At 34.5% G+C, this 27,042-nt stretch overlaps 1 protein-coding gene across 2 annotated transcripts in view; it reads left to right on the top strand.

Moving 5' to 3' along the window:
* PSMD14 (proteasome 26S subunit, non-ATPase 14) overlaps window positions 1–27,042 on the top strand; it is a 49,409-nt gene that overhangs the window by 17,907 nt on the left and 4,460 nt on the right. For both annotated transcript variants that reach the window (XM_050899616.1, XM_050899617.1), the window contains exons 4-9: window positions 6,072–6,143; window positions 6,472–6,591; window positions 7,702–7,772; window positions 8,744–8,894; window positions 21,457–21,564; window positions 24,944–25,018. In XM_050899616.1, coding sequence (XP_050755573.1) covers window positions 6,072–6,143; window positions 6,472–6,591; window positions 7,702–7,772; window positions 8,744–8,894; window positions 21,457–21,564; window positions 24,944–25,018 — 597 coding nt within the window. The remainder of the gene's footprint in view (window positions 1–6,071; window positions 6,144–6,471; window positions 6,592–7,701; window positions 7,773–8,743; window positions 8,895–21,456; window positions 21,565–24,943; window positions 25,019–27,042) is intronic.

Raw genomic sequence — 27,042 nt, 5'->3', positions numbered from 1 at the left:
TATGATAAATTATTAGTTTACAGTGATTGCCATTGCATTTATGCCCCAGTTGCCCTTCTCCCCCCCCACTTACATAATAAATGTCATGATTATCTGAAACACTTGTTTTGGAGGAGGTAGGGAAGGGAAGAAAAAGTGGGGGGTGAATACTTTTTAAATTCAAAAGTAATGCAGGTTTTTTGTCTTGGTTTTTTTTTTTTTTAGTTAATCTTTCTCAATTGTCTTTAAATATAACAGCTGAAAATATGTACTGAAACGGTTAAGTCGGCATGAAAGAATTCATTTCCACTTTAATGACCTAGCCTTGCTGGGTTAGGACGATGGGGAACATGCTTCTGACTTGTAGTCCTATTGCCAATTAACACCTCCTATAACAGGTTGCCTCAGCTAGTCATTGAAGCAGAGGCAGTAGAAATAGTTTACATGCAGCTTGTTTTTCACACTAGTTGTTTAATACTCACAAAATTAAACTATTAAAAGGTTCTTTCTTACCTTACTGGGAAAGAAATAAATACTATAGCGGTCAGTGTTCGCTTGTGTGTTCTATATTCACAATTAAATTGTTCCAATTGCAAAAATAAAAAAAAAGTAGTAATGATTGTAGCAGTTGTTATATTTTACACAGAAATATGTTGTTTGGTGCAATAAAGCTAACATTTGCTCTACAGCACTTTAGTTCACTGCTTTTTTTTATTAGTTGCCCCTGCAAAACAGGGTTTTTTTTGTTGAAACAGCTATGATGTATTTCAAAATCATCTTTTGTGCTATTAGTGTGATACCAGAGCAGTGTTTAAAATCCATTTAAACAATAGGAAGTGTCTCCATTTGTGGAATATTTCTCAGTTGCTCGTGTAATTAATCGAGTCCACTTTCTGTACCTATTTGAATAAATGTAAAATAGTACAAATAAAGAGCAGTGCTCTAAAATGACACTTCAGTTCACATTCAATCAGCAGGTATTTTAATAACATAATAAAATTGGCTAAATAATTGATACCAGTTCACACTAAGAGAAAGGTGGAGTAATATACCTAAAAGTGTTAACAAATTTGCTAAAAGGCCTGAGTAGATAACACTTCAAGGCATTAATTTTTATCCTGTTAGAATGGCAAATGCCTTTAACACTTCGTCAACAAGGCCTGCCCAAGTAAAGGGCTACTTTTTGTATTGGATGATCTCTTTAACTATTTGAAACAAAAATAGTATCATGCATATTTTGATATTACAATGTAATCTTCTGTTCATAACTTGAACGTGATTCTTTTTCCATTCCAAGTCTTAATGAAAAAAATTAAGCAAAAATAAAATGTATTTTAACAGTGGTAACTTAATTTTATCAATTATTATTGAAATTGGGATTCTGCCATTCTGAACAAAACCAGAGTTTGGTTGGGTTTTACGAGATGGCTAGCCGTCAGGCAGCTCATTTCACTAACTGTGACAGCGTGTATAGTTGATTCAGAAGAAACATCCATTTTCAGTAAGTAGCACAATAACAGGATTTTTTTAGAACGGTTTTTGAATTTTAATAATTACTGTATCCAGCTTATACAGGAATGCTTGGGAAAAAGAATGTTCAATATTCCTTGCAGTTTCCAAAACCTGTTTTTCTCCAGTTCCCCAAGAAATTATCCAATAAAGCTGTGGGCAGGCAGAATGAAGGCAGTATTCACTGTTTTGCAGTGAGATGGACAGTCTTGCAAAACTGTATGTATTGGGAGAACTGTCTGACCTTCTTTGAATGCCGTAATGTAACCAAAAATACCAGCGGATCTTTTGCATTGCAGATACAACTGCTTTCTTGTTTGGGTTTCTGACACCAGTTAATTTAATTTGGTACTCTGCTTCATAAGGATGGTGCTCCTTTGTTAAAGTTGGCAGGCAGTGAAGTTTATGAACAGTGATAATAGCACATGCTGTGGAGGGTCAGTGTAAAATACTTTCCCTCCATGTAGAGATTAGCTAATAAAGTCTTTCTTCCTCTTTGCTTCATGAAAGAAATGCATAAACTTCTATGGAAGGCTAGCAGAAACAGGCCAAAGAAATCTCAAAACATGTAACCTGTAGCTAGCTCCCACATACTGTGTTACTAGCACGTAGAAGCTGCGGCTGTCGCTCCAAGGCTGTGTTAGATTGTCAGCCACTTATGGAAAAGGAAATGGTCAGAGAGGGAAGTAAATTGGTTCCAGTTTCCAAATGTCTGTTTTTTCAGATGGCATCATCTAAAGCCAAGTAAACTACTTGGAAGACCTGAGATCTATTCTGTTGGTTTTATCTGTTAAATCTTTAAAAGTTTTAGGTTAAGAATTTGATGAACTTTGGGTTTATAATTTTCTGTAGAAGGACGAATGTGTGCCTATAGTATTTTATGTGCCAGTTTATCTTTGGTGGAAAAATAATGTGAAACTAAACCTGTTGTGAAGGTAGATTCTGGACAGGTTTTGACCTATGGATCCTTTCCTCAAAAGTCCTGAATTGGTACATCAGAATAATTTCAGAACTTTTTTGAGGAGTTCATTCTAATCTATATGCAAAACAAAGGAAGGAATATTAACGTGAAAATTAATACACATAATTGGTACAGTGCAATGAGTTGTTTCCTTTTCTCATAATTTAGCTAGTAATTATAATCTATAAGGAGAACAGAGCAGACTGAAAGGAGATAGTGAGGTCTTCACAAAAGAAGCGTCTGTGACCAAGGAAATACTTGGTATGTGCTGTATTTTATAAGACGACTGAGAATTAATAAACCTAAATTATATTTGCATTGTGTACTACCATTAGCTAATTTTTAAGAGTTCAGGTGAATTGGTTGATCTGCGTGATAAGAATGGAAGCTAATCTTTAATATTTTTGCTATCTCAGGCATATGCTTGAAGTGAAACAGTGAAGTTTGCAGTTAATATCTCCTAACACTTAGTGTAGTCATTTTTATATATATATTTAAGCTCACATTTAGTGTGCAAAATCATTCACAGTGAATACTATGGCTTTAAAAAAAAAAGAAAAAAGATGTTAAGCAAGTTGATTTACACCAGTGAAGCATTCCTTTATGAATTAGCAGCATTTCCTATGCTAAAGATGAATTGTTGGGTATGGGTGCTGGCAGCTGGCAGGAGAATTTTAACATAAGTTTTAAAAACAGAAACTACTTTATCTCATAGAATGCCTAAAGGATCGCTAAAGTGTAATATTAAATATCGCCTCTTCTGGACCATCATCAAGGTAAACAAGCATTTGAAAGCTCCAAGGAGTGTAGAAATAATAAAAGAAGGGAAGATTAGGAATGAGTACAGTAGGGTGACACCCTGGTTTAGTTCCTACCTTTGCTTAAACTAGAGGTAATTTAGTTGCCTTTTTACAGAAAAAAAAAGTAATAATGTTTCTTTGTCTCCTCCCTGTACGTGTTGAATCTACTGACTGATTTTAAATAGATTTTAAAATGGGAAAAGTTATGAAGAATAATTAAACTCTTACAAGTTGTGAACACAGGTGTGTACATAGGGGACAGATGTGATTCATGCCTCGGCTGCAGGAAGGGTGTCAGTGTGATCTGCCATCTTAACAGACATTAGAGATTCCCTATAGGAGAGCCTATTTAAGAGCCATAGTCTGTGAAATAAACTTCAGTTCAAGGTCCTGATTTTTGAGAAGCTAGTCGCAATCAAACATCAACAGAAATCACAGAACTACTTATGCTAGTTTGGGGGAGATTTTTTTTATGCTATTCTTTATTTTAAAAAATACTGAATGGTGTAATGGGATGCTTGCTTATAGTAAAATGTTAAACAAAATCTGGGACAAGTGTAGGATATGTATGATGATTACAGCATGGATGTTATGGTTTTTCCTAAAGCAGAAGGTTACTGTATTTGTACTTGTACCCTCGCTTCAGACCCTCTCTCGTCTAGAACTGGTAGAAAATCGGGAGAGAGCTTTATGTGTGAAGGAAGGGGTTGTTATCAAGCTAGTAAGTTTTTTTTAATTAAAACCCAATTCATCTGTGCTTTATCTTAGCAGTGATTAAGTGAAAATATGAGTCTTTGTGCTTTCCAAAGTATTCAGACTTCTAAGTGAAAAGAAGATCGTTTAGAATAGATTTAAAGCAGGAGAGATACAGTTAAGAAAGCAAACTTACCTGTTTATGAAGGAAAAAAACATAGTAACATTATCAGAAAATGATTGGGCATTTGAAACTTTGTTAGTCAAACAATTTAGTTGTAGTAAATTTGGAATAAGTGATTCAGGTGCTCTGTGCATCTGGTTCTGTGAAATGTTGTGAAGAACTGCTCATAGAGTTTTTCATGGTAAGTGTTAGAGGAACACTGGAGCATCTCACTGTTGGGCTATGGCTAGTCAGGGAAATACTTGATGAAGAGGTGGAATGGATTAAGAATGGACCTTTGGTGAGAATATTATAGAAGGTGAAAAGTTAATCATGCTGGAAGATTGCTGATGGAAAGGCCAAAGTGACAGAAGAATTAGCAATGAGTAGTAAGAAGCGAGGGAGAGCAAATACCAAGAGGTGATGGTCAGCAGTATCAGAGTTCGAAATAAGAGTTCGAAATAAAAGTTCGAAGGTGTTAGGAAGCAGTTGTGGTTGACACAGATCCATGCATGTATGTGAGTTTCAAAATATAGAGGTTGGATTCAAAATATAAAGATTGGATCTGGAGCTAATAGAGAAGGAATTCACTGACATTGGGGGGGAAAAAACCCAACTGAATTTTCTTACTGTCTTTCAAGTGCTCTGAAGACTAGATGATGTTTTTCTGTGTGTGTAAAAGTGAAAGTATGCAGAAAGGACAATTACTATACAAATTTAATATGCTGATTACTTAAGTTCCTGGTTTTATCTTCAGGAGGTGATGGCTTGTGTCAATCGCTATGTCTTCTGTTTGATGTCATGTGGACACATGTTGTACTGAATTTTTCCACTTTAAGTGAAAAATCAAGAATTTACTCGAAATTTTTCTTTTTGCCCAATTTTGCTTATAACTGTGGAATCAAAGTTCTAAATCTACAAAATGTTTGTGTAAAGGCACCATTTTTTTCCTCCTTTAACTTGATGCGGAGTATCTTTCTTTTTTTTACCGTACTCCATAGTTGCTTTGTTGCCCTTCTAAGTTTACATCACTCAATGCAGAAGTAACCTTTTGTCTTTTCAGTGGAAATTTGTTGTGCCCAATCTGGTAATAAAGTAATGAATGTACTGTTAATTGGCTGTAATGAGGTACACTGATATGGAATTGTGTGTATAAGAGCAATAAGTCTCTTGCTCCTTGAGAAAGGGACATTTAAACTGCTGCCTCCTGTGTTTTTCATTTTCAACAGTACACAGAACCTGTTTCAACCAATCATTCACACCTGGGACAGTTGTGCTAATTTTTTGAATAACTACTCATAAGGCAAAGAGCAAAGTATTTTGTTCACAGCTTTTCCACCTAGGGATCGGAGGTCCGTTTTGTCTCTCACTGTACCGGTGTATCTGCAAAGTACTCCCATAGCCTTTATCTGCAAGTCCTCTTTTGCTGAAAGCTGATGAAGCAAAGGGAAATTGCTGTTTGTGTTGGTGCCAGTTAATCATGCTAGCCCAGCAGCATTTACATTCACACCACTGTAAGAAACACATAGTTAATTGGAGAACTGGCCGTATTTTACAGCTGACGAAGGTTAGCATTGCAGCAAGGCTGACTAATGGAAACTTATCTGACTCTTAGCCTGTATGTCTTGTAACAGGTTTGTACCCAGTGCAATACTTGCCAGTTTTTTATTTGACTGATTCTGATAAGATTGCTCTTTAGATTGATATTGTTTTGGGGTGGGGGGAGACAGGGGATGATGGCTAGGAGACTTTTATTACAAAATAGGTTAGTGAAGGAAGGTTCTGTAAAGAAGTGGTTTGGGTTTGGGTGTGCTTTTTTTTGGTTTTGTTTGTAAGAGCTGCATCTAATGCACAAAGTCACAATTATATATGCATTTTTCTGTAAGTTTTGTAATATGGAAAACAAAATGTTTAGAAACTGCAGAATAACAATGGTGGAGAAAATAATTATTTATTCTTTTCATAGGGGCCACCAACAGATGCTCCTGCGGTCGATACAGCGGAACAGGTTTATATCTCTTCCCTTGCTCTGCTGAAAGTAAGTGTTCTGTGTGTACTGCATCTGTGTATAGTGCTGGAGATAGAGCACCTGGCACCTATCCAGAGTTTATGGACTTGTGCTCCTTAGGTGCTGGTCAGACCAATTTTTAAAATAAATTAATACTGTTTGGAACACTCAGAGTAAGAAACTTATTTTAATTACTTCTATTTTGTTGGCTTCATTTTTACTATTTTATAGTTCCTTACGGTTTCCAAAAAGTGCTACAAGTTGCAAATTATCTGTAGATTAACAAAGGCTGAAAGAACTATCCCAAGTCAAACTTGAACCTCCTGTTAAACATAGTGTCATTTGGTCTTAATTCCAGATGTTGAAGCATGGTCGTGCTGGTGTCCCTATGGAAGTTATGGGTCTGATGCTCGGGGAATTTGTTGATGATTACACTGTGAGAGTGATTGATGTTTTTGCAATGCCACAGTCAGGAACGGTGAGTTCTCTGCAGCTAGACCTTGATAATGTTGTTTGCTGGTTTGTTTTTTCCTTATGGTAAATATTTTTTAAAAACTTTTCCTACTTTACCTCCTTTATGCAATCTTGAAGTATAACCTACTAGGTATAATTTGAACATGTCTAATGGATTTAAGGGTTTCAGCAAAAAAAATTAGTTAAAAGATTTATTTATTTTTTTTTTAGCAAAGACTAGTATGTAAGTGTGTATATCAATATATGGAGACGTTATGTCTTTACGTGTGTATAAATATATTGGTATAACATCATTTATAAGATTTATAAATTGGTAACTTTAAGAACTCATATACTATGAGCCAGGGGAAGGATTCAAAATGTAAAAGGTTTGATTAAAAGTGTATCATGCCCTTAATTGTGATGGTGCTATAGATATACTTCAAACTTGCTCTCTTTGACAGATCTTACAGTGGCATGTCTCTTAAATGATATTTTTGTGATGTGGAAAAAAAAGTATTTTAATTTTGAGTAAGAATATTCATGTTATGAAGAGATATTTTAAAGAGATGATGAGCCAATGGGTATAATTGGAATTTGTGATGCTTTTTTTGTGTAACTTGAATGAAATCTTGTTCTTAAAAGAAGCACAGATCCCTTTGTAATTCAGAGCTGCACATCAATGAAATTTTTGAATTCTTTTGTCCTGAGTTTATTCTATGCACGTTCATAGTATAAGTATAATCTGCAAAAAGCCAGTATGTGGTATTTAGCTTGAATAAAACCTGTAGAGTTGAACTTGTGAGAAACAACAGGCCAGAGTTTGCAGAACAAAAAGAGGAGGAAAAGATGAATTCCTATGCCTATTTAATCATGTTTACTCATAGTAGAGATGACTTAAATAGCAATTCAGAATCTTCTTTCAGCATTTTAAAAATCACATTGAAATACATTTATAAAAATTGTACTTTACATTTAAGGGTGTTTTATCAAGTAGTTCTAAAGTAGTTGGGTTGCCCTTTTAAACAGATGCTTATGAATGGTGTTTAAATTTTTGTTTGTGGAAAGTAACACGTTAAAAGATAATATTGCTTTATGTACAACTACTATGATTTTTCTCTGTCTTCTACATCAGGGTGTCAGTGTCGAGGCAGTTGATCCTGTATTTCAAGCAAAAATGTTGGATATGCTGAAACAGACGGGAAGGTAAGTCACCCTAAAGAGGGCTGACAGTTACAAGTACTCCCTGCATGTTGTTTAGAAGAAACAGCTGGCTTTCCGCAAAACTAGTGATCTAGGGGCTATTAATAATGTTTAAAAAGAAATAATTGGCCCAGAAATCAGGTGAGTAGCATGGCATGTAGTTCAGTCCACCTCGTGCATTTCAGTGGTCAGGAGATTGTCACTCATGTTAAAGCTACAGCTTTGATTATTGCACAGAAAGGTTAGAATGCTGCTCAATTTAGTATAGGCAGTTACTGGACAGTACCTGTTTAAAAGATTGATTTTTTTTTTTTATTTCTTTTAATTAAGATAAAAAATTACAAAGTTGTAGCTTATTTATGAGCAATTTTAATGAAAAGAAAGGGAAAATAATTTTGTAAAAGATCCTAGTATTTAAACAAATTTTTATTTCGCTCCTACCTCTCAACAGTTGTCGTCTGCTTGCTCAAATTCTTTTACTGTGGGAAAAACTTCAAAATTAATGTTAGCAAAAGGCTCAGCAGCTGAACAGAACAGTGCAAATTGCTTTTTGACTGAGTTCCTAGTTCTACTGCTGGTTTAATTGATATTTAATCCTTTCCCACCGTTGGTTCCCGTTGTCCATGTCTGAAATGGACTTTCTGCCGTGAAAATTCAACCCTTGACGCCAAGGAGTTAAAGAGTAGATATTTACTCAAGTGCTGAAAGGGTAAAAACTGGTTCAGGGAAGGTGTGGTAACAGGGTGAAAAACTGAAAGCATGATCTACCACTGCTAATGTGCATCCCTTAATGATAGCCCTCTTTTGTCGCATTTATTCATGTCCATGTTTTCACCATACTATGGTGAGTAATTTAAATATTTCTAATGGTGTTTTTTTCACAGCTCATCCTAATTTATGCCCTGATACAGTACTATTTCTTCTTGTGTTACGTGTTTTTATTTTTAAGAATCTCAATGTCCTCTTTGTTTCAGACCTGAGATGGTAGTTGGTTGGTATCATAGTCACCCTGGCTTTGGCTGTTGGTTGTCTGGTGTAGATATCAATACTCAGCAGAGCTTTGAAGCCTTATCAGAAAGAGCTGTTGCTGTGGTGGTGGATCCCATTCAGAGTGTAAAAGGAAAGGTATAGTAGGCTTGCTTTTTTTTTTTTTTTTTTTAAAGGTACTTCGGTAAGATTTTACTATGGAAGCACTGTAAATATGTGTAAGTTCTTGATTTTTTGGAGGCCAGTTCTGCATTAAAAAATAAAAATAAAAAAAATTCTCATTGTAAATGAAAAGATCATTTTTAGTTAGTTCTGCATCTTACATCTGTAGCCCTTAAACAGGCTGGAAGTCTTTGATTTTTGTCAGTACACGTAACCAATCATAATCCTCCCTTAATATTTTGCTATTCAGGTGTCACTCAACGTTTGCAACTAATAATCCAAGTATACATTGTTTCAGATATTACATTTTAGCCACAAAATATAAGATCAATTACTAACAGTTTGGAATAGGTTCAGCCCCTTAAGATGGGTACTAACTAAGAAGGCATTGATTTATAGGCGTTGCATATGATGGCTTTTAGTATCATTTCTATTCCAAATGTTTTGGGCAATAAAACTTTGCAGAAGACTTGGTATCAAGCATTTGAGTTTGAGAAGTGTGCAGATAAATGATTAAGTATGTTAAATGATTATGAAAAGAGATTAACTTGCAAAGCATATTGGGTTATAGTTGTCCTTTGTTGAAATCTCTTTTGTTCTTGTTTAGTTCTCTTTTTATTTCTTTCTAGCCCCATATGCCATTTTCCTATTTCCTGCCTCATGACAGCAGGGAGCAGCTCTATTATCACCTTCACAGAGCTGTCTGCAAATGTGAGAGGCAATTCGATTTTGCTCAACCACAGGGAGAGTGGATTAGAAAAACTATAGAACGTAGAGAAATTGGCTAGGTGGTTTACTGCTTTAAAATACTGCTGAGGTGTTTTGTTTGAGCATGCACTCCCATTGTATTGTAGAATAATTATTGAAATGCGTCATGGTATATATGGATGATATTAATGTAAATTTATAAATATTTAAAAAGTAAGTGTTCATCTTCTGTAAAGCTGTAGTATCATATTTCCTGTGAGACAGATCATATTAAAGCTACCAAACAATTCCACTAAGGATTCCCTTAATTTCATAATAGAATATTCTGAAGCTACAGTTGCATTTTCAGTTGGTTTTTTTAATTCTGATTTTTATAGCAAGTTTGTTTATCTAACAGGCAATTGAAAAATTAATAGCTTCTGGTTGTTTGGAAGCTATTAGACATCTGAATCAGTTTTGCTCCCTTTTAAATCGCATAAAGAGTAGAAAAAAATTTACGTAGTTTTTGTGGAGGAAAAAAAAAATGCAGTAGAATGTTTAATTACTCCTGACTTATTTTTTCTAGAACTTTTTCCTTTTGCTTTTTCTTATTTTCCCACTCCAATAGAAATGTTGAAATAGATTTCTTTTTGTCAAAATATAATTTTTGCGACTATAGTAGTAATTAATTTAGACCTCACTAGCTATTAAATCTGTTAAGAAGAAAAGCCTCCCAGTAAGTCACACTACTGTTATACCACACTTGCTCACTAAGTGCTTTTTTTTTTTTTCCACATAATTTTTTGCCACTGTTGTTTGACACAGATGTCATCTTTGAAGGTCTTTGTTCTCTTCAAGAAAATAATCTTTGGCATATTTATTTTGAATGTGACTATATTTTTGTCCATCTCAACATTTCTGGAATTTTTGTCCATCTAAACATTTCTCAATTACAGCTTTTCCTATGGCATTGCTGCCAGTACTTGAGATCACTGGAAGTCTTGTAATGTTTGTTTTTCATACATGTCTAGCTGCTACAGTCAGATTAAATTACATTCTCAGGTTTCACATTAAAAAAAACTTTACATCTGTCATGTTTCTGGCAAGCGCATCCTTAAAAGCTTAGAAATAGAAAGAATCCCCCAAATTATGAATACCACTTCTAATTGATTTCTTGATTTTGGGGGTGAGATTGGGCTATGGAGTGCGTATGACTTCTATGATCCTGGTTGGCAAGATCACTTATATTAAAATGTATTTTGATTTCAGATGAACTGAGAGAAGAACAGATATATTAGAGCTCAAGGGGATTTCTTAGGTCAGGTTTGACTGCTTCATGTGCATGGCTGCCTTAGTATGGCATCCAGTGCCTCTTCGTATATCAGACAACTCGAGCTAAGCCTATTTCAGGGAAGTACCTGCTTTTTCTCAGCGCCAGCAAAAGAAGAACTGCTTGCAGAGGTAATTTTGCTGGTGTAGTAGCCACTATACTGGTGGGCTTTTGCTCGTGTATGTAGCTATGTGAATCCAAGATCATTACTCATTATACCTTTTACTAGCATCACTGTCTGGCAAAAAATTATAGTGAACATGTGGCATAGAAGATTTTGATATGGTGTGTTTTGACTGAGATTAGATGTATTTAAAAACAAAGTCCAAAATAACACATTAGCTAATTTTAAACCTGCCTCAGGGCAGGTCCATGCCCATATAAATTGCTATAGCTTATAGTCAGTGAAGCAGTCATGGTTGTGCTAGTGAAGAATAACCAGGGCAGAGGTTATTTTCATGTGTCAGGAAGTTGAAATGAATTCTGATGAGGAGCCTCAGGTTCACCTTGACTAGCTAAAGCATTAAAAAGCAGTTTGCCCTGTCACTGGTAGAAAGCAAAAACTTGTTAACTTCTTTGTTAGCTGTCCTTGTCTGGGTACATGTGTTCCAAACACCTAGTAGGACGGGGTGTATGATTGCAATTTAAAGATAAGAATACATATAATTCTCATCAGTTTAAAAAAAAAAAAAAGTAATTTTATGTCGTCTTAAAGCCAATGAGCAAAAATAAAAAGTCATATAAAATCCTTATATAAAAATAAAACCCTCATATAGATCTATGGATTAAATGCCAAATACTTCAATGACCATTTTAGGACTGGGATATTATTACATCAATATAGTAGGATACATGAAGGACAAGTAATTCTAAATACTGATCTTATTACTTTACATACATATTCTTGCACATGCAGTATGCTTTTCCATGACTGTGTACCATATATTGCAATTTTTAGGCTAGTAATGTTCTAGTTGTCTGTAAAATAAACTCACAACAGATCAGTGAATTTTAACTGAAGGTCAATGTTATCAGAACCCAGAAAGAAAAAGCTTTGTTTTGGCTCTTTTTTTTTTTTTTTTTTTTTTAAATTGATTTCTGTGAATGAAGTCAAAGTAAACATGCTGAAATATGGCCAGTGGGGCAACCTGGCTAGCTGTTGCTTTATCTTGTACTTACTAATAAACCTTTCTTTTACCCCCTCCAGTTTTCCAGTCTGTGCAATGGAAGTTGTAATATATATTTAGAATATTCCACAGAAGCAGTAATTTCATTAAAGATCTGGAATAAAGCTAAATATTGACATTCCATATTTATTTCCAACATACATTTTGAAATGTCTGTACAGAGAACTATATACCTTTGCCAAATGTTAAAAATAATTTTTTTGGGGGGACCTTAACTTAGCAGCTGTTCCTCACCTCTTAAGGAAAATATAACTACACTAAACCCACTGTAACATAGTATCTTTAACTCCACAAGCATTAACTTACTGTGTTGCACTCATATGTTAAATTAAGAAAGAAGTGGTATTTTCTTTTTTGAACTGTTTTAAACTTTAAATCTTTATTCTAAAAAAGTCACCATTTAAAATGATTTGTTTTTCTGAGGCAGTTCGTTGGTTTCCCTGGGTTAATAATTGCTAGCATAAGGATCGGTAAAATGTCCAAAATTGTCAGAAGTCCCTTTTGTACATCCAAGAAGTTTGTTGGTTCTTGTGGTGTTTAGTAGGATACGTAGCAAAATCTCTTATTCATGCAGCAAAATTTCATGTCCGTTATACCATAATTTTTCCTAGCAAGGTGCTGTCAGAAGTATTTGTAGGAAGATCTGTTGGTTTATGGAAAAAATTTTTTTTTAATTGTTTGCTGAGGAAAAGACTTGTCTTTGCAATAACTTTTTATAAATTCTACTTTGCATGTTCATCACCTCCTGACAGATAAAAACCAATATGTTATGCATCTTAATCTTGTGCTTAAACCATATCCTGCCACTTTCATAAAAGAGGTTTTTGCTATGGTATTTTATCCTTATCTTAAAAACATGTACATTTGGGTAGCCAGATAAATCAAAATGTTTCCAATTGTAAATGATCTCAGGATATCATCTAGTCCAACTTCGTGCAGAGCAGTGTCAACCTTGAGTTCAGAACAGCTCGCTTAGGGTTTTGTCCACCTGAGTCTTGAGATGCAACAGCCTCATGGGAATACCTGTTCCAATACTTTATTATTCTTGCAGTTATTTTTTTTTTCCCTTGTGTACAGTCAGCAGCTCCCCATTTCAGTTTATTACTACTGTCTCCTGCCACGTACATCATTGAAGAACCTTGTTCTGTGGTCTGAGTAACCTCTTCTGGAATTGGAAGGTTTGATGCTTCAAAGAGCAGCCAGAATGTGGGCTGTAGTCTAAAACCATTTTGTTTAAGCAGTTTCTTTTCAGTGGAAGTCGTAAATTGCTTTCTTTTGTTCAATTTATGAGATCTTTAGAATTTTACTCTAAAAGGAGTAACAAATGTGATGAACTTTATAATTTGTTCTTTTACTCATTTTTAAAGTGTGAAAAAAATTATTCTTATCATGCTCGTAGAAGTCCCGAAGAAGGACAGTTATACTGTATGGTGGTTTTGGTTTTTGTTGGTTTTTTTTTTAAAGGTATTTTTTCTCCTAAAATAGCTATTATTGGGGGGGTGGGGGGATATGCTGGTTTTGTTCTCCTTGTACAAATGAAGAGCTGAGGAGAAGACAGCTTAGCTGAGTTACTGCTGGAGGTCCATAGCAAAGTTATGTCTGTCCAAAGCCAAGGTCATCTTGAGCAACGTGAAGGTCTCAAAGTTCTTTTGAGCTGTTAACAAAGAAAAATATCTTTAAATATTCAAATTTCTATTCAGAATGATAAAACATTCTACGCCTATTGTAAAAGTGTGGTGGCTCAAATACTATACTTTGAAATTTTGTAGTATTCCAGCATGTTTTTAATTCTTATTGTGCTAATGGGATTTTGTCCATTTTTCAAAATGGACAAGATTTATGTAGCCATAGGATAAAATGCCACCGTGAAACCAGTAGATCATATGGTTGAACAGAGTTTTGTTTTTCATTTGCTGAATGGCCTGTTCTGGCAACCTCTTCCATAAAACACTCCTCTTCCTCTTTTTTTTTTGCCAATTGGTACTTCTAAATCTAGGTGACAGCCTGTGTGGAATTAGTTACGTATATGAGCGATATGATTTTGTTAATACCTGATTTCAGTTTTTAACTCTTCAGAGTAATAGATGGTAATTTTGTTGAGTGCTGACCATAAGAATAGCGATTTGCAAATAGTTTTCATCTCTTCTGCTACTTTTACATTCCAGTTTAGATTAAATTTTCTATACACGACACTATCTCAGCTTGGTGACATATGTGGGGAAAGACAGCTGAACTCCTTTTCTGAGACAGTTTTTGTGTTGCAAATCCTCCCAACTTATCAAGACAAATATGTATGTGAATGGTTTTATAACTCGGTAATTACTTGATAGTCTAAAAGTGAAACCAAAAGCAGACAGATTTAACAATTACTCTTCTGAATGTTGGAATTACCATCTAGCTTCAAGAATTTTCTTCAGCTGAACATAAGTCTTACACTAGTTTTCTGAAAGACTGCGTGTTTTCAGACCTCCACTCTTTTATCAGAGTGCTATTATTTTTAATTTGAACCTGTCCTTTTCCCTTGTTTGTTTGAATTAACCACAGGATTGGAGAAGATGGTGACTTTTTTAAGAAGGCAGAAAAAAGCAATCCTTAAAATGAAATGTATGGAGACAGCAGTGTAATGCCTGAAATTTGAAATTTAAAATAGCCCGTTAAGAATTAAGTTTGTGAGAACTTCAAGTACATTGGAGCCACCTAACAAGATTTTCTTTCTATACCCAACTCCCCCTCCCCACTTCATGCATTTGTCTTAATAACCTTTACCTTAATAAATCTTCCCTAGACACAACTGAATTCAACAGTCATTAGGGTACAGCTTGAAAGTATTCATTAAAAACAGCTAAACAAAACAGTAAATTGACTATATTGTCACTACTGCTTTGGAGACATAGCTGTTTATTGTGAATTATTGTGCAGATAATATTTTACAAGAAAATATATTTTAAAACATGTGATACCTACAATTTTATGTCAGAATCTTTTATACCTGGAACAACTTTCAATATTAGAACTGGACTTGCTAACACTTTTCTGTTGTAAAGGGAAAAATTCTAAAATAGAGAAGGTAACTTTACAACGTGTAATTTTGGTTGAAATTTCAAGGGTACGCTTCTGTATATTTTGTACAACATCTAGTACATTTAGATACTCTTACAGTACTGTGGTATTTCTTAACGTTGACTGAACAGAGCATTTGGTGCAGTAACCTGCATATCAGAGACGGAAACCTCGTAATTTGATCTAGGCAAGAACCGAGTTTCGATAGGAGCCCGATTTGGAGAATAAGGAAGTAGATCTGTTTGTGCTGGGTTTGATTACTTTTGATTCAGTAAAGATTGATGCTCTTTTTCCTGAAGAATCACATTTGTAAGAGATGAATTGCGTCTGCACTACAGTGTAGGCCACTCAGTGTTTTCAGTTCAAGATGTGTTTTCTAAACCTAGGCATAAACTACAAAGCATTGAACTGTTCTATTACTGCCAGTATACCACTGTTTTGTTACTGTTTTGTTTGCAAACCAGCATTTTTTATAGTAGTTGCACGTATTCAGAATAACATGTTTTGCATATTTTACTTCCTAATTTTTTTAATGGAATGCAAAAACTGTTAATATCAATGCTGGTGTTCTAAAATTTGTTATGCAACGTCCTTTGGACTTGCTGTGATTTAATTAAACGATGTATGTTTACCTACTAAACCATTTACATAGGTTACTTCAGTTCATGCCCTTCCTTAAAACAAAAAAAGTTCCAAGAAGACTTTTTGTTGGAAAGTATTAAATGTTTAATTTCCTTTTGCCATGGTGGATGTAGAATAGTCCATTTATCCTCATTAAGGCATATAGCTTTAAAACTTGTGGCTTTGCTACTTGGGAGTTATGGATGCATGCCCTCACTTGTCAAGATAAATGTATTATACTGTAGTTCTCTCCCCTCCCAGTATGGATATTCGAGCTGTACTGCGGATTTGACCACAAGTAAGCAATTCTCTAAGGATAGAGCAGGAAAATGCACATACTCCTAGGAATAAATTTTCCAGAGCTAAAATTGACATTTTATAAATAATTTCCATGTTGCAAACTTCAAACTCACAATCACAGCAATTCAGTGATATGCGTTTGGCATGAGTCAGTTTCAGTTCTTAGTGCTTTTCATTGGAAATGGCATAAAAAGTAAGATTTCTTTGAATTTTTTATGTTGTGGGCTTACAGGCGACAGAAGATGTTCTTCACTTGTAGTTGTCTAACAGTGCATGGCAGCATAAATAACGAAATGGTCATAAACCTGAGCTGCACTTCTCAGGTCACATGTTCCATTTCATTTTTAAAGAATCTAGAAACAAACTAAGCAGTTGATAACAGGTCAGTTGCAGGTGATAAAAGAGATTTTAGATGGGACATTACTTCTTTTTCCACACCTGGCATAACCACATTATATCCTTTGCAGAGTTATCTTTAAGCACTGATGTTTGTTCATAAACATATGGCATAAACAATACATCTCTATTTGAATTGCAAGGACACAATACATTTTTAAAGATAGTTACCGTATATCATAGATTCTTCACTGGAAAAAATATTGATGTTAGAATTTTTTTTAATTTAAACGAAAAAGGCTGACTTATTTCTAACTGAAGTTCACCGTTAAAATATAGTGGGTCTTGCAAAACAGGACTGTTTGTTTCAATATTGTTTGTAGGTTTGATATTGGACGGATTTAAGAATCAAGTGTGTAAAGTACTCTTGAAATTCTTTTTTTTTTTTTTTTTTTTTTTGGTAAAAAAATACCCCACAAAGTTATGAAGACTGTTTTAGAAAAAATGGTAATATATATATGGCATTCACACTCTCAGAAGAAGCTAAAATAAGTCTGGCTACTAAGCATCCTAAATTTTAATCAAGCTATTATTTTTAATAACTATGTGCAGACTATAAAAGGCCAGATTTTTATCTAGTTAGCAATTGAGGAGTCCAGTGCTTGTCTTAGATTGTGAGTAACTATGAATCATATTAATTATAGCTATCCTTAAATTTATTAAGTACACTGAAGATAATTGTAAATTTTGTTTCTAAAAATACATTTTGCGGGCTCTACTGTGTGTTGTTGACCTTGGGGAAATGCTTTAAAAAAAGCCGTATAGTTATTGTTTTTTAGATTATTATGCTTTTTGAAGCTAAGACAGATGTACAAAAAGATGCAGTTTTTATTTTGTATTGGCAGCTTCCAAATATTTAGTATCTATTTCCAAGAGCTGCAATTAGTAAAGCATCCATGGTACTGAAATCCACACATCCCACAAGCTAATTATATTTGCAAGGTCAGATTGAATACATATTTTCAGAAAAATAAAGGGTTATATAAATGTGTCTTCTACTTGGCTGTTATATCACAGTTTGTTGATCTGGAGTATAATGTGTACAATTCACAAATTTGTCTGATAACAGAAAGTGGTGTGTGATTGTGTTTATTTTACTAACCAGTATATTCACAGCAATCACTTCCAAATATCTCTCCAGTAAAGATGTGTTAATTACAAAACAGACAAGGTCTTCTATTATATTAAAGCTACTAACAAGAAGACAGCAGGAATCACACATGTAAATAGCATCATCAACCCCTATTTTAGTCCTCTGTTTTGATCTGTGAGTTGCGCATAGACCAAAGGTGCTATTAAAGACTCAGTATATGAAATAGGCAGCATTATATGAACAAAATTTATTCAACAAGAAAACAGACCTTTAACATGAATTTAACAAGCCTGAGAAATTATAAACTCTCATATGCTGCAGATTCATGCAGTGATAATAAACAAAAAAGGAAAGTAAGAGGTTTCCTTAAGCTAGCCAAACTGCTAATGGTTTTGTTATAAGCTGTCTGCTGTTGAAATGACCTCTGAAAAGTCTGAAGACACTTATACTAAGAAAAATTAAATGGTCAGAGTGGTGAAAGAGTTGCACTATGGAAGTGCATTTAAAAAAAAAAATTCTACCTTCATATTTCTGGAAAATATCCCAATGGCATGCACTTTTTTTAACTTTTTATGTCTTTACAGAAAGGGAATTTAGCATGAAGCTTGGAAACTGTAGTTTTTACTAAAACAGTGCACACTGCATTAGGTAACTTAAGTACAATGAAAGCTTAAAATTTTCGGATGGGAAATACTGACTTCTTACAACAAAAATCTAAGTAACTGAGTGGGTTTTTGTGCTGCTTTTAATTAATCCTTAGAGGTTCTTTGTTCAAAATACTGTGTCTAAAGTTTCCATTGTAGAATACGGGGTGACCATATTGCTGTCATCTGATTGCATCATGCTGTACTTCAAAATACACAAATGTAGAGAGGAGACTTCAGCTTGTACACACCTCCAAGTGCTCACCGGGGCTTTTTTCTTGAATCTTACTGTGGCATAATTAACACCTACTTCACCCATTGCTCATTAGTACACTGGACATTAATGAGTCTATTTATTTTGATATAATCCTCTAAAGGAGGGACTGACTTGTGCTCACTGTGAAAAAAGCAATTACATTTCATAGAAATGAATATGTAGGATTTATTGTTGTATTTGTTTTTTATTGCGTATTAGGTCTAAATTTAGCCTCCAGGTTGTTGAGCATGTTAGTTTAAGATGGTTGCTATAGTGATAGCAGCAAATTCCTTTAATCTTAGTGTAGTTAAAGTATTTAGTTACCATTGGTCGTCACAGTGCAACTGAGACGAGAAATATCATTCACACATGTACTTTTTGTACCCCTCTGTAGAAATTGCAATTTTATCCCTTTTTAAAGCCTAATATTTGTGATTTTAATACTTCATACCACTTTCTGTTAGATTGATATTTGTTCTACTTAGGAAATACTTGCATTTCATTCCTTCAGGAGGACAGATAGAGCGGGCAGTCCTTTCCCATGCAGGTAGTACCTGAAACATAATGAAAATTACTTCTGGTCAGAATTAAGATGCTAGAGTAATATTCAGTATCACTTAGAAGTATTTTAGCAGCTAGTTCTCATATTTTAATGTGAAATTTATCCAAACATAACCTTGAGAACACCAACTGAAATGTTGAATTTATTATCAGAACGAAGTTTAATCAGATTTTTATTTTGGGTTTTCTTTTTATTTTACATGACTCAAGTCCCAAAACAAATCCATGCTGAACAATGCCATTTGTTCTTGGATAAGCTCAACATTGTCTAGTGAAGTTCTCAGTTAAACTCAAATCTAGAAGCATGGCCCTTAGTAAGTTATAAAGCTCCTTGTGATTATAGTATACTGCCAAGTTCATGTTTCTTGCTCCTCAGGGTAAATTTCTACTTGCTTTGGTTTTTATCCCCTTATCTAGCTAGTCTCTGGAGAACATGTGGTGTGGAATTTTTTTTGCTTTGCTTGACTTTTTAATTTATACTGCTTGTTTGTTATGGTTGGGCATTTCCAGGTGTTCATAAATTAGAGCATCTGGTTAAAATGGAACACAGCGTTATATACAAAAGCTTGTCACAGCTGTTTTGAGATAGAGAAAAATCTGATAGTGATAAAAAAGGAAAAAATACAATTATTTTGTATGTTACCACAAAGAATGTATAGGTATATAGAAACTTTCAGATCTTTTTGAGAATTAAGTTTTTAAAATGTAATTCCTTTTTTGTAGCATTAGTATCAGATGACATGCTTCTGCTGCATATTAAATCTGAATTGTGTTTTGTTTTTATTATTCTTCAGAAAAAAATCTCACTTAAGTCACTTTAATTGGGTCACAACCTAACATTTTTAATGAAGAAGATTTTTTGGTATGTTTTCTGCATGCAGTTTTAAGACATGACATATGCAGATGAATCTGGCCAGTCAGCTGAGAGTCCAGGCAATAGCCCTTAGTGGCACCGAGTCACTCAACACGACTGAAATAGTTGGGTCTCAAAAGTAAATACAACAGGTGATAAGTTGTTAGGCTTTTTCAGTTTACACTTTGATAATTTTTTTTGTTATAAATACTTGCCAATTAATTTTATTTCCAGATGAATGACCTCAATATTTATATTGTACTCCTAATAAATTGCATATGTATTTAGTTATTAATATTTGTGTAAATGGAGAGGAAAATGCTAGAACAAGGTGGGAGACTCGATGTTGCTTTCTCTGCAGACTTTCAGTGACAGTGGTTGATTTCTTGTTTGTTCAACATAAAAGATTTGGTTCAGGTCTAATTCCTCAGAATATCAAACCATCCATATAAATGCATCTGTTGTTGTCCAACCCATAGTATGGAGAGGAAGAGAATAAAAATTGTAGAAAAGCTGTTAAAAGGAGATTTAAACTATTTCGTTTAATGAACTAGAATAACTCTTCAAACATATGCAGACAAGATGTCTGCAAAGCATGCCTGGTACTATTTCTATGGATGTACAAGGCTGTACGTGCTTGGGTCCAGTTAAAAGACTGGGGCCTAAACGAGAAATCTTATCTTGCGATTACGGATCTGTAATGGCGAGTACCCAGTAAGAGTGGGTTTGAGTGTATTGTTGGTATGTTCTCAGTTCTGTTTCACCTCACATAGGTGTTGGATAGGGGTGTGAGTTGTATTGTATTGGGGCCATGAAATCCTATTTCCAAAGATTTTCATAGACAAATTCAGCACAGGACAGAATAAAAATCAGTGATGGTTTTACTTTATTTGCAATGAAATAGCACTGAATACTACCTACTATGTACCGTTAAATCATAAATGACCTTGGTTTTCTTTTACTCTATTTTTTACTCCTGAGCATGACACTGACAAGGACTTTTTAATCCATCAGACAGTTTATAGACCCTTTCGTAGTCACAAGAAGCAAAAAGCATCTGACTAGAAGGGAATACATGGGGCAAGTTCCTTGCTGGCTATAATTTTGTTGTCATTTCAAGTATTGTGGTAGTATAATTGATGTGACAGGACTGGGCTTTAGACTCGGTCCCTTAGCTTGTGCTCACTTTCAGTTTTAGTCTCTCTCTGTCATTCATTTTGATTGGATAAGATTTAGGTGACAAACATATGCATACCTTTGAAGCTTAGAGTAAACATACATAAAAATTCAATGTTATATGATGATATCATGTATATAAAACTTACAGCTCCATGGAAAAGGTAGTAATTGGTGTCACCTTACAGTACAAGGTAGTGTAGTGTGCTGATAGCATAGCCAGCAGGAGGCTCTTTTTTATTAATATTATAATTAAATGATTTTCTGGATAAAGGCCAAAAACAGATGAGAGTTGATTGTGCCTTGTCCACTGTTGCTTGGCGCTATTAGTTGCATTTTCTAAAAAGAATTGACTTGACATCTTGTTTTTACAGGTTGTTATTGATGCCTTCAGATTGATCAATGCTAATATGATGGTCTTGGGACATGAACCAAGACAAACAACTTCAAATCTGGGTCACTTAAACAAGCCATCTATCCAGGTAAACCCAGTGTTGGTAGTCCTGTAAATTGCAAGATTTATTCAGCAATTTTGGGGAAAGGTACCTAAAAACAGTAAGCTACAAATTGTTTATTGTTCTCTCTATAGCGTTTTTCTGCATGCATTTATAATTGATGTGATTCATCAATGGAGTTATATGTGAAGGGTTTAAAATTGAGCCCTAAAGTAGCTACCCAAGTGTGAATGCAAGTATAAGTATATACTGCAAAGGTTAAAGTACAGATTTATGGAAATGCAAACTTTTAAAAGTGACAATTGATGTCATACCATGTGATGCAAGATAGGTACTGTTTTCAGTACTGCAATTTAAAAACTGCTGCTTATTAACATCTCACCTTTCCTAAAGATAAATTATTCTGAAGCAAATTATGGAAAAAGTTCCCTCTTCATTAATAATCTTGTCTTTCTACTGTATGCTTATATAGGTTCTTTCTTAATATGTAATCTAGATTTAACAGTGTATTGTGTCTTAAATAATTAATCCCTGATTTTTATGTAATGCAGTAATTTGCTGTAAAAATGGTGGAGTAAGAGATTCAATGGATAAATAGGATGTTTGATCAGCTTCAACTGTAATGTTTCTTTTGAGTATGTTGTCTTATATTTCTTTGCAAGCATTTGTGAAACTTAAATATTCAAATTTTGATTTTTGAAGTTGACTTTCACTAGTAAGACAAAAATGTTGGTCTTCAACGAAGCAAACCTTTATTTTGAGAAATAGCTTCTGTCCTGAAACAAGTATCCTCTGGAGTGATTAATGCTTTTATCTGTGTCATTCTTGTGCTTCAATGTTTTTTTCCTTTTTTCTTTCTGGAAAACTTTTTTCCCCTTGCTATGCATTCTAAAAGGCATGTATGCTTGCAACCATGAAGCCTAATTCCTGCTCTTTTGATCCGTTACTTGAGCAATAAAAGTAATATTTGCTAGATAAACATCCTAGAAAAAGACCGTACACTAGTCATAGTAGAACTGAAATAAGGGCTAAAATTCTGCTGTAAGAGAGCTGTCCTTTGGGAGTTACTAGATCACCATACTCCTATCTTTCAAAAGATCAGGGGTTTTTTTATTACTAATACATTGAAACCCTTTACTATTTATAAAAATGCTAACCAAAAAAATCAGACAATTAAAGAGTGTCTGCTTCAGGAGGTTGTTGTGTTTTACTTTTGATTTTTGAATTGGTAAAAACTGCGAACTATAATGAGTATGAAATAAGCAGCTAATACTCTTGATTGGATATAGGCAAGTCCATGCTTGCATGTTTCAGGGCTTTTCTAACTGGGCTTTTCTGGACCGTGTGTAATGACCTCCCTTGTAAACCCCTATAGTATTGTTCAACTTCATTATTTTAAGATCACTGTCACTACAGTATGGCATATTTTGGCCATGGGAGTTTTGGGTTTCTGTTGTTAGAGTGGATGTTTTTTGTTTGTGTTGGTTTTTTGCAAGTTGGCAGTGAGCTTTTGCAAATGTCACTGTTAAGCTAAGAATCATAGTTTAAAATGATGCTCTGTTCTTAAAACTGCAAGGGCTCTTGCAGTGTTGTTTTGCTTTTATTCTAAGGTTGAGAATAAAATTCTGATCCAGATGAGGTCAGCAGCAAACTTAATATTGATTTCAGCTGGGCTAGAAGCAGGGATTTTAAGACATTTCTTAAAATCTCAGGAATAAGAATAGTACGTGGCTTGACTTCATTTTTTTGTGGTTTTTCTTGTGTTTCCTTATCAACAGCTTTTTTACTTGCTCTTTGTGCATCTAGTTTTGTAAGGCTTGTTGGAATGATGGTTTCCATTTGAAACAAAACACACAAAGAACAAGCTTTGCTTTAAAGTGTTTTATGGGTTTTAATTTAACCTGTTACAGTGGCTAAACTACAACTACTGTTCAGGTTTGAAGTGGAACAGTTGTTTACCTTTTACATTTGTCCACTCTTTTAAAGAGTGGTTTCGGAAGGGGAGAGGAAAGAGAGAAGATAATGGGGGAAGGCAAAGATGTTTGTCAAATTTTAGGAGCTTTAGAAAACTCCCTAAATATCTACAACTGAGTTTAAACACAAACCCCAAAACCTCATATGCAATCATTTTGAGTGGGGTAAGAAAATGGCAGTGGAAACTACTTATTGCTAATAGTTTCAACCATAAATTACTTTATTGATGATAAAACCTGTATTTTACAATCCTAATTATAGTCAGTGGCACACGTAATGGTTATCTGTAACTGCTGGTTCTCGTAAATGTAACCATTCAAGTAGTTTTGTGTCTTTGTGTATGTGTTTGCAAAAGAAATCTGTTTAAAATGTATGTATAAGAACATTTTCAGCTTTCATACAGATAATTTTGGAATGCTGAAATATTAAGTTGCGTAAGATGCAAATACACATTCATTCTGTATAGCACTAAAGAATATATTTAAACATAAATAGGTGGAATGATTGAAACATAAGAAATATTTACCACTAATTCTGCATATTTTATGTATGATTTATCATATCTCATTTCTAAATGTATACTTCATATGTAAAATTTTATTTGAAAAATAGACAATCTTAGTTGTGATGAGGATTTATCATAGAATTTTCTTAACCCCCTATGCCCCCCAAATACCAATCCAACTCACCCTTAAGTCATAAATGCCAAAAAAATTTATGTAATGCACATGAGCAAAATAGAAGATACATGCATATAGGTGTCACTTAACCTAATCTCAGTCAATCAGATTGTGACATACAAGTTTAAGGACAAATTTGCAAAGGGCATAATTATAATGAGAAAGGCTTTTTTTTTTTTTTCATTTAAAGTTAAAAAAGAAAATTAGCTTTAATATCCACGGTTAATTTGATGCACGTAGTCTAACTGATACCCAACGTGTTTAATCACTACTTCAGCTACTGTCTTTGTATTGTACCTTAGAGAATTAACTTGGGAATGTTGGCAGTGGTTGTAAATAAATAGATAGCCACATTCTTTTGTTTGTAACAGAAAGAGCCTTGTATTTTAATAGAAGTGATAACTGAATTTGAGAGAGGAAGGATTTGAGAGAAATATGTTTGTGCATATGTATCGGTCAAATGTTTGCAGGCAGTTACCACTTTTTCCTATGATAGTTGTTACTGTGTGAAAAAATCCATGGTTTAGAAATAGAAAGTATAACTGTCAGTTAACGAACACTGAAAGAGAAATAGGAACAGGTACATTTACTTGATACCTACTTATAGTCTCTGTGTATTTGTTTCTTTGTGGTTTTTCTTTTATTTAAGTGATATTTGAAGACGGCTGTATTTAAATGAATTCTTCCTTTCTAATATTGCTTCATTTCAATGGTGGGTAATTTTTATGCAAACTTCTCCCTAAATTTTACAGGCACTAATTCATGGACTAAACAGACATTACTATTCCATCACCATCAACTACAGGAAGAATGAACTAGAACAGAAGGTAATTGTTTTAGCTTTTATTCAGAGGACAAAGAACACTATACAAACTGTTCAAGATTTGTGGCAATATTCTGATTTCAACTGCTGATACTTTCCAGTAGTTGTTTTAATTCTCCTGGAGTAGATGGCTTCTCTTCCAGAAAGCACTTAGATGTGTAATCATGATGATGAAACCTTCCAAAACCACATTCTAATATTCATATAAATCGTTTGACAACATTTTTGTCCACATGTTTTATGGAAAGTCCTCATGCTGTTCTCTGCACTTAACAGGTTTGTGCAAAGTTTCAATTTTTCAGTGGTGAAGCTGAAAGACATACTAGCTGCCTTAGTTTTCACAGGCTGGAATTCCTGAAGCTAGAAGACCGTATTTTCCAAAATGGAATTGTATAACCAAGGAATCTCAGGGTTTTATTGGCTGTAATCACTTTGACAGAAGGTGCTTCCAGTTGGTATGAATGGAGCTCCCCAAGACTTCACTGAATATCAGGAAGTAGTGATGTCCTGCATTTACAGAAAATATATTTTTCAGTTACTGACAACAAATATTGTCAGTTTCTTTTGTATCAAACTTCCTCAGTTACAAGTAAAATCTAGCTTGACAGTCTCAACCAGGAAAACAAACAGAAAAAAGAAAAAAGCTTATTTATCATCTACAGAAGTTAATTCTTGAAAAGCTATATTCTGTCCTCAGTTATGCCTTTGTATGTTCATGGCCTTGTTAGGGTTATAAATTGATCTCAGAGTTGGAGTTTATGATGAAATGGTCACAATAGTTTTCTCACTTAATTTTTACTTTTAGAGGGCTAGAAGTAATAAAAAAACCCAGTTTTGAATAATGGAAGAATATGCATGCAAATCAGGGAGTTGAAAAGAATTTGTGAAATGCATAGCCCTTTTTAGGACGGTGTCAGACTTTCAAGACCTTACTGTTACTGAAAAGAGTAACTGATTCAACAAAACCAGCTCTCTTGGGAAATGTTGGTGAAGCTTCCGGAGGTTATTATTTCCGTTCGAATACAACAGTGTGGACAATCCAGTCTTTTCTGAAGTTCCAAGTGTGTATTTTCTTTAATGGCTTTACATATGTAAGTTACTACCCTTGCAAGTAGGAGAATAATCTTGACTGAGTTAGGGGAACTTTAATCCGTGAGGTAGCAACTATCTCCACACATCTTTCATAAGGCAGGTTCATACATATCTCAAACCCCCCTCGTGGTGGTGGTGGTGATCTCTTATCTCCATCTGTAGTAAGAAGAGTACATGCTTCATGTATTAAATGAGGAGCCCGTCGCACCAAACCATAATTTTAAAATCCAGATAGCCTAGCTAAACTGTCCATATGCAGTTTGCCTACAACTCCTTCTGTCAGTAACTAAGATCTTGCTCATACAAATTATGACACAAACCTTCAACTCAGTTCATATGTTCCAAAGCCAGGTTTCTCTGGAAGCTGTACATAGGATGAAACAGGCACTTTTATTCAGGTGATAGCAATTACAGGGCTTATGGCTTCTCAAAGATGGCTGTAGTAAATGTTCGCAAATTGAAGGCAAGCTGAAGCTGTTTGCTGAAAGGGTCCTCCATACAGTCCTCAAGTGTGCAGAAGATCCACAAAATACACTTTCTTTACTCATGAAAATCAGGAAATTGCCTTTGTAGCTATTCCTTCACTCTTTTAAGAATGACATCAGAGCGTCAAGTAAAACATTTCAGATATTTCTAATAGTCCCTGTGTTTATCACCACCAAAACTCTGCATCACATTATCATGTTTTTAGGGCTGTTTACTTTGTACGAGGACAAATACACACAAGTCATCCTTTGGTTGCTTTTGAAGTTCACTTCATCACAACTGTGGCAGCTGCTTGCATACAGTTCAGGATAATCAGTGAAGTCTAAATAACTACTTCATACATTTACTCTAAGCATTAAAATATTTTTCAACTTCATCAGAGGCCAGAAGCTTCAACCATTCCTTATTTGGCAGCTAAAACAGTCACCTTTCTGTTAGTTCTCCTGCAAT

Source organism: Gymnogyps californianus, chromosome 7 (genome assembly GCF_018139145.2).
Source record: "Gymnogyps californianus isolate 813 chromosome 7, ASM1813914v2, whole genome shotgun sequence".
Taxonomy (NCBI): Eukaryota; Metazoa; Chordata; class Aves; order Accipitriformes; family Cathartidae; genus Gymnogyps; species Gymnogyps californianus.
This window is presented reverse-complemented; position numbering and strand designations above follow the sequence as displayed.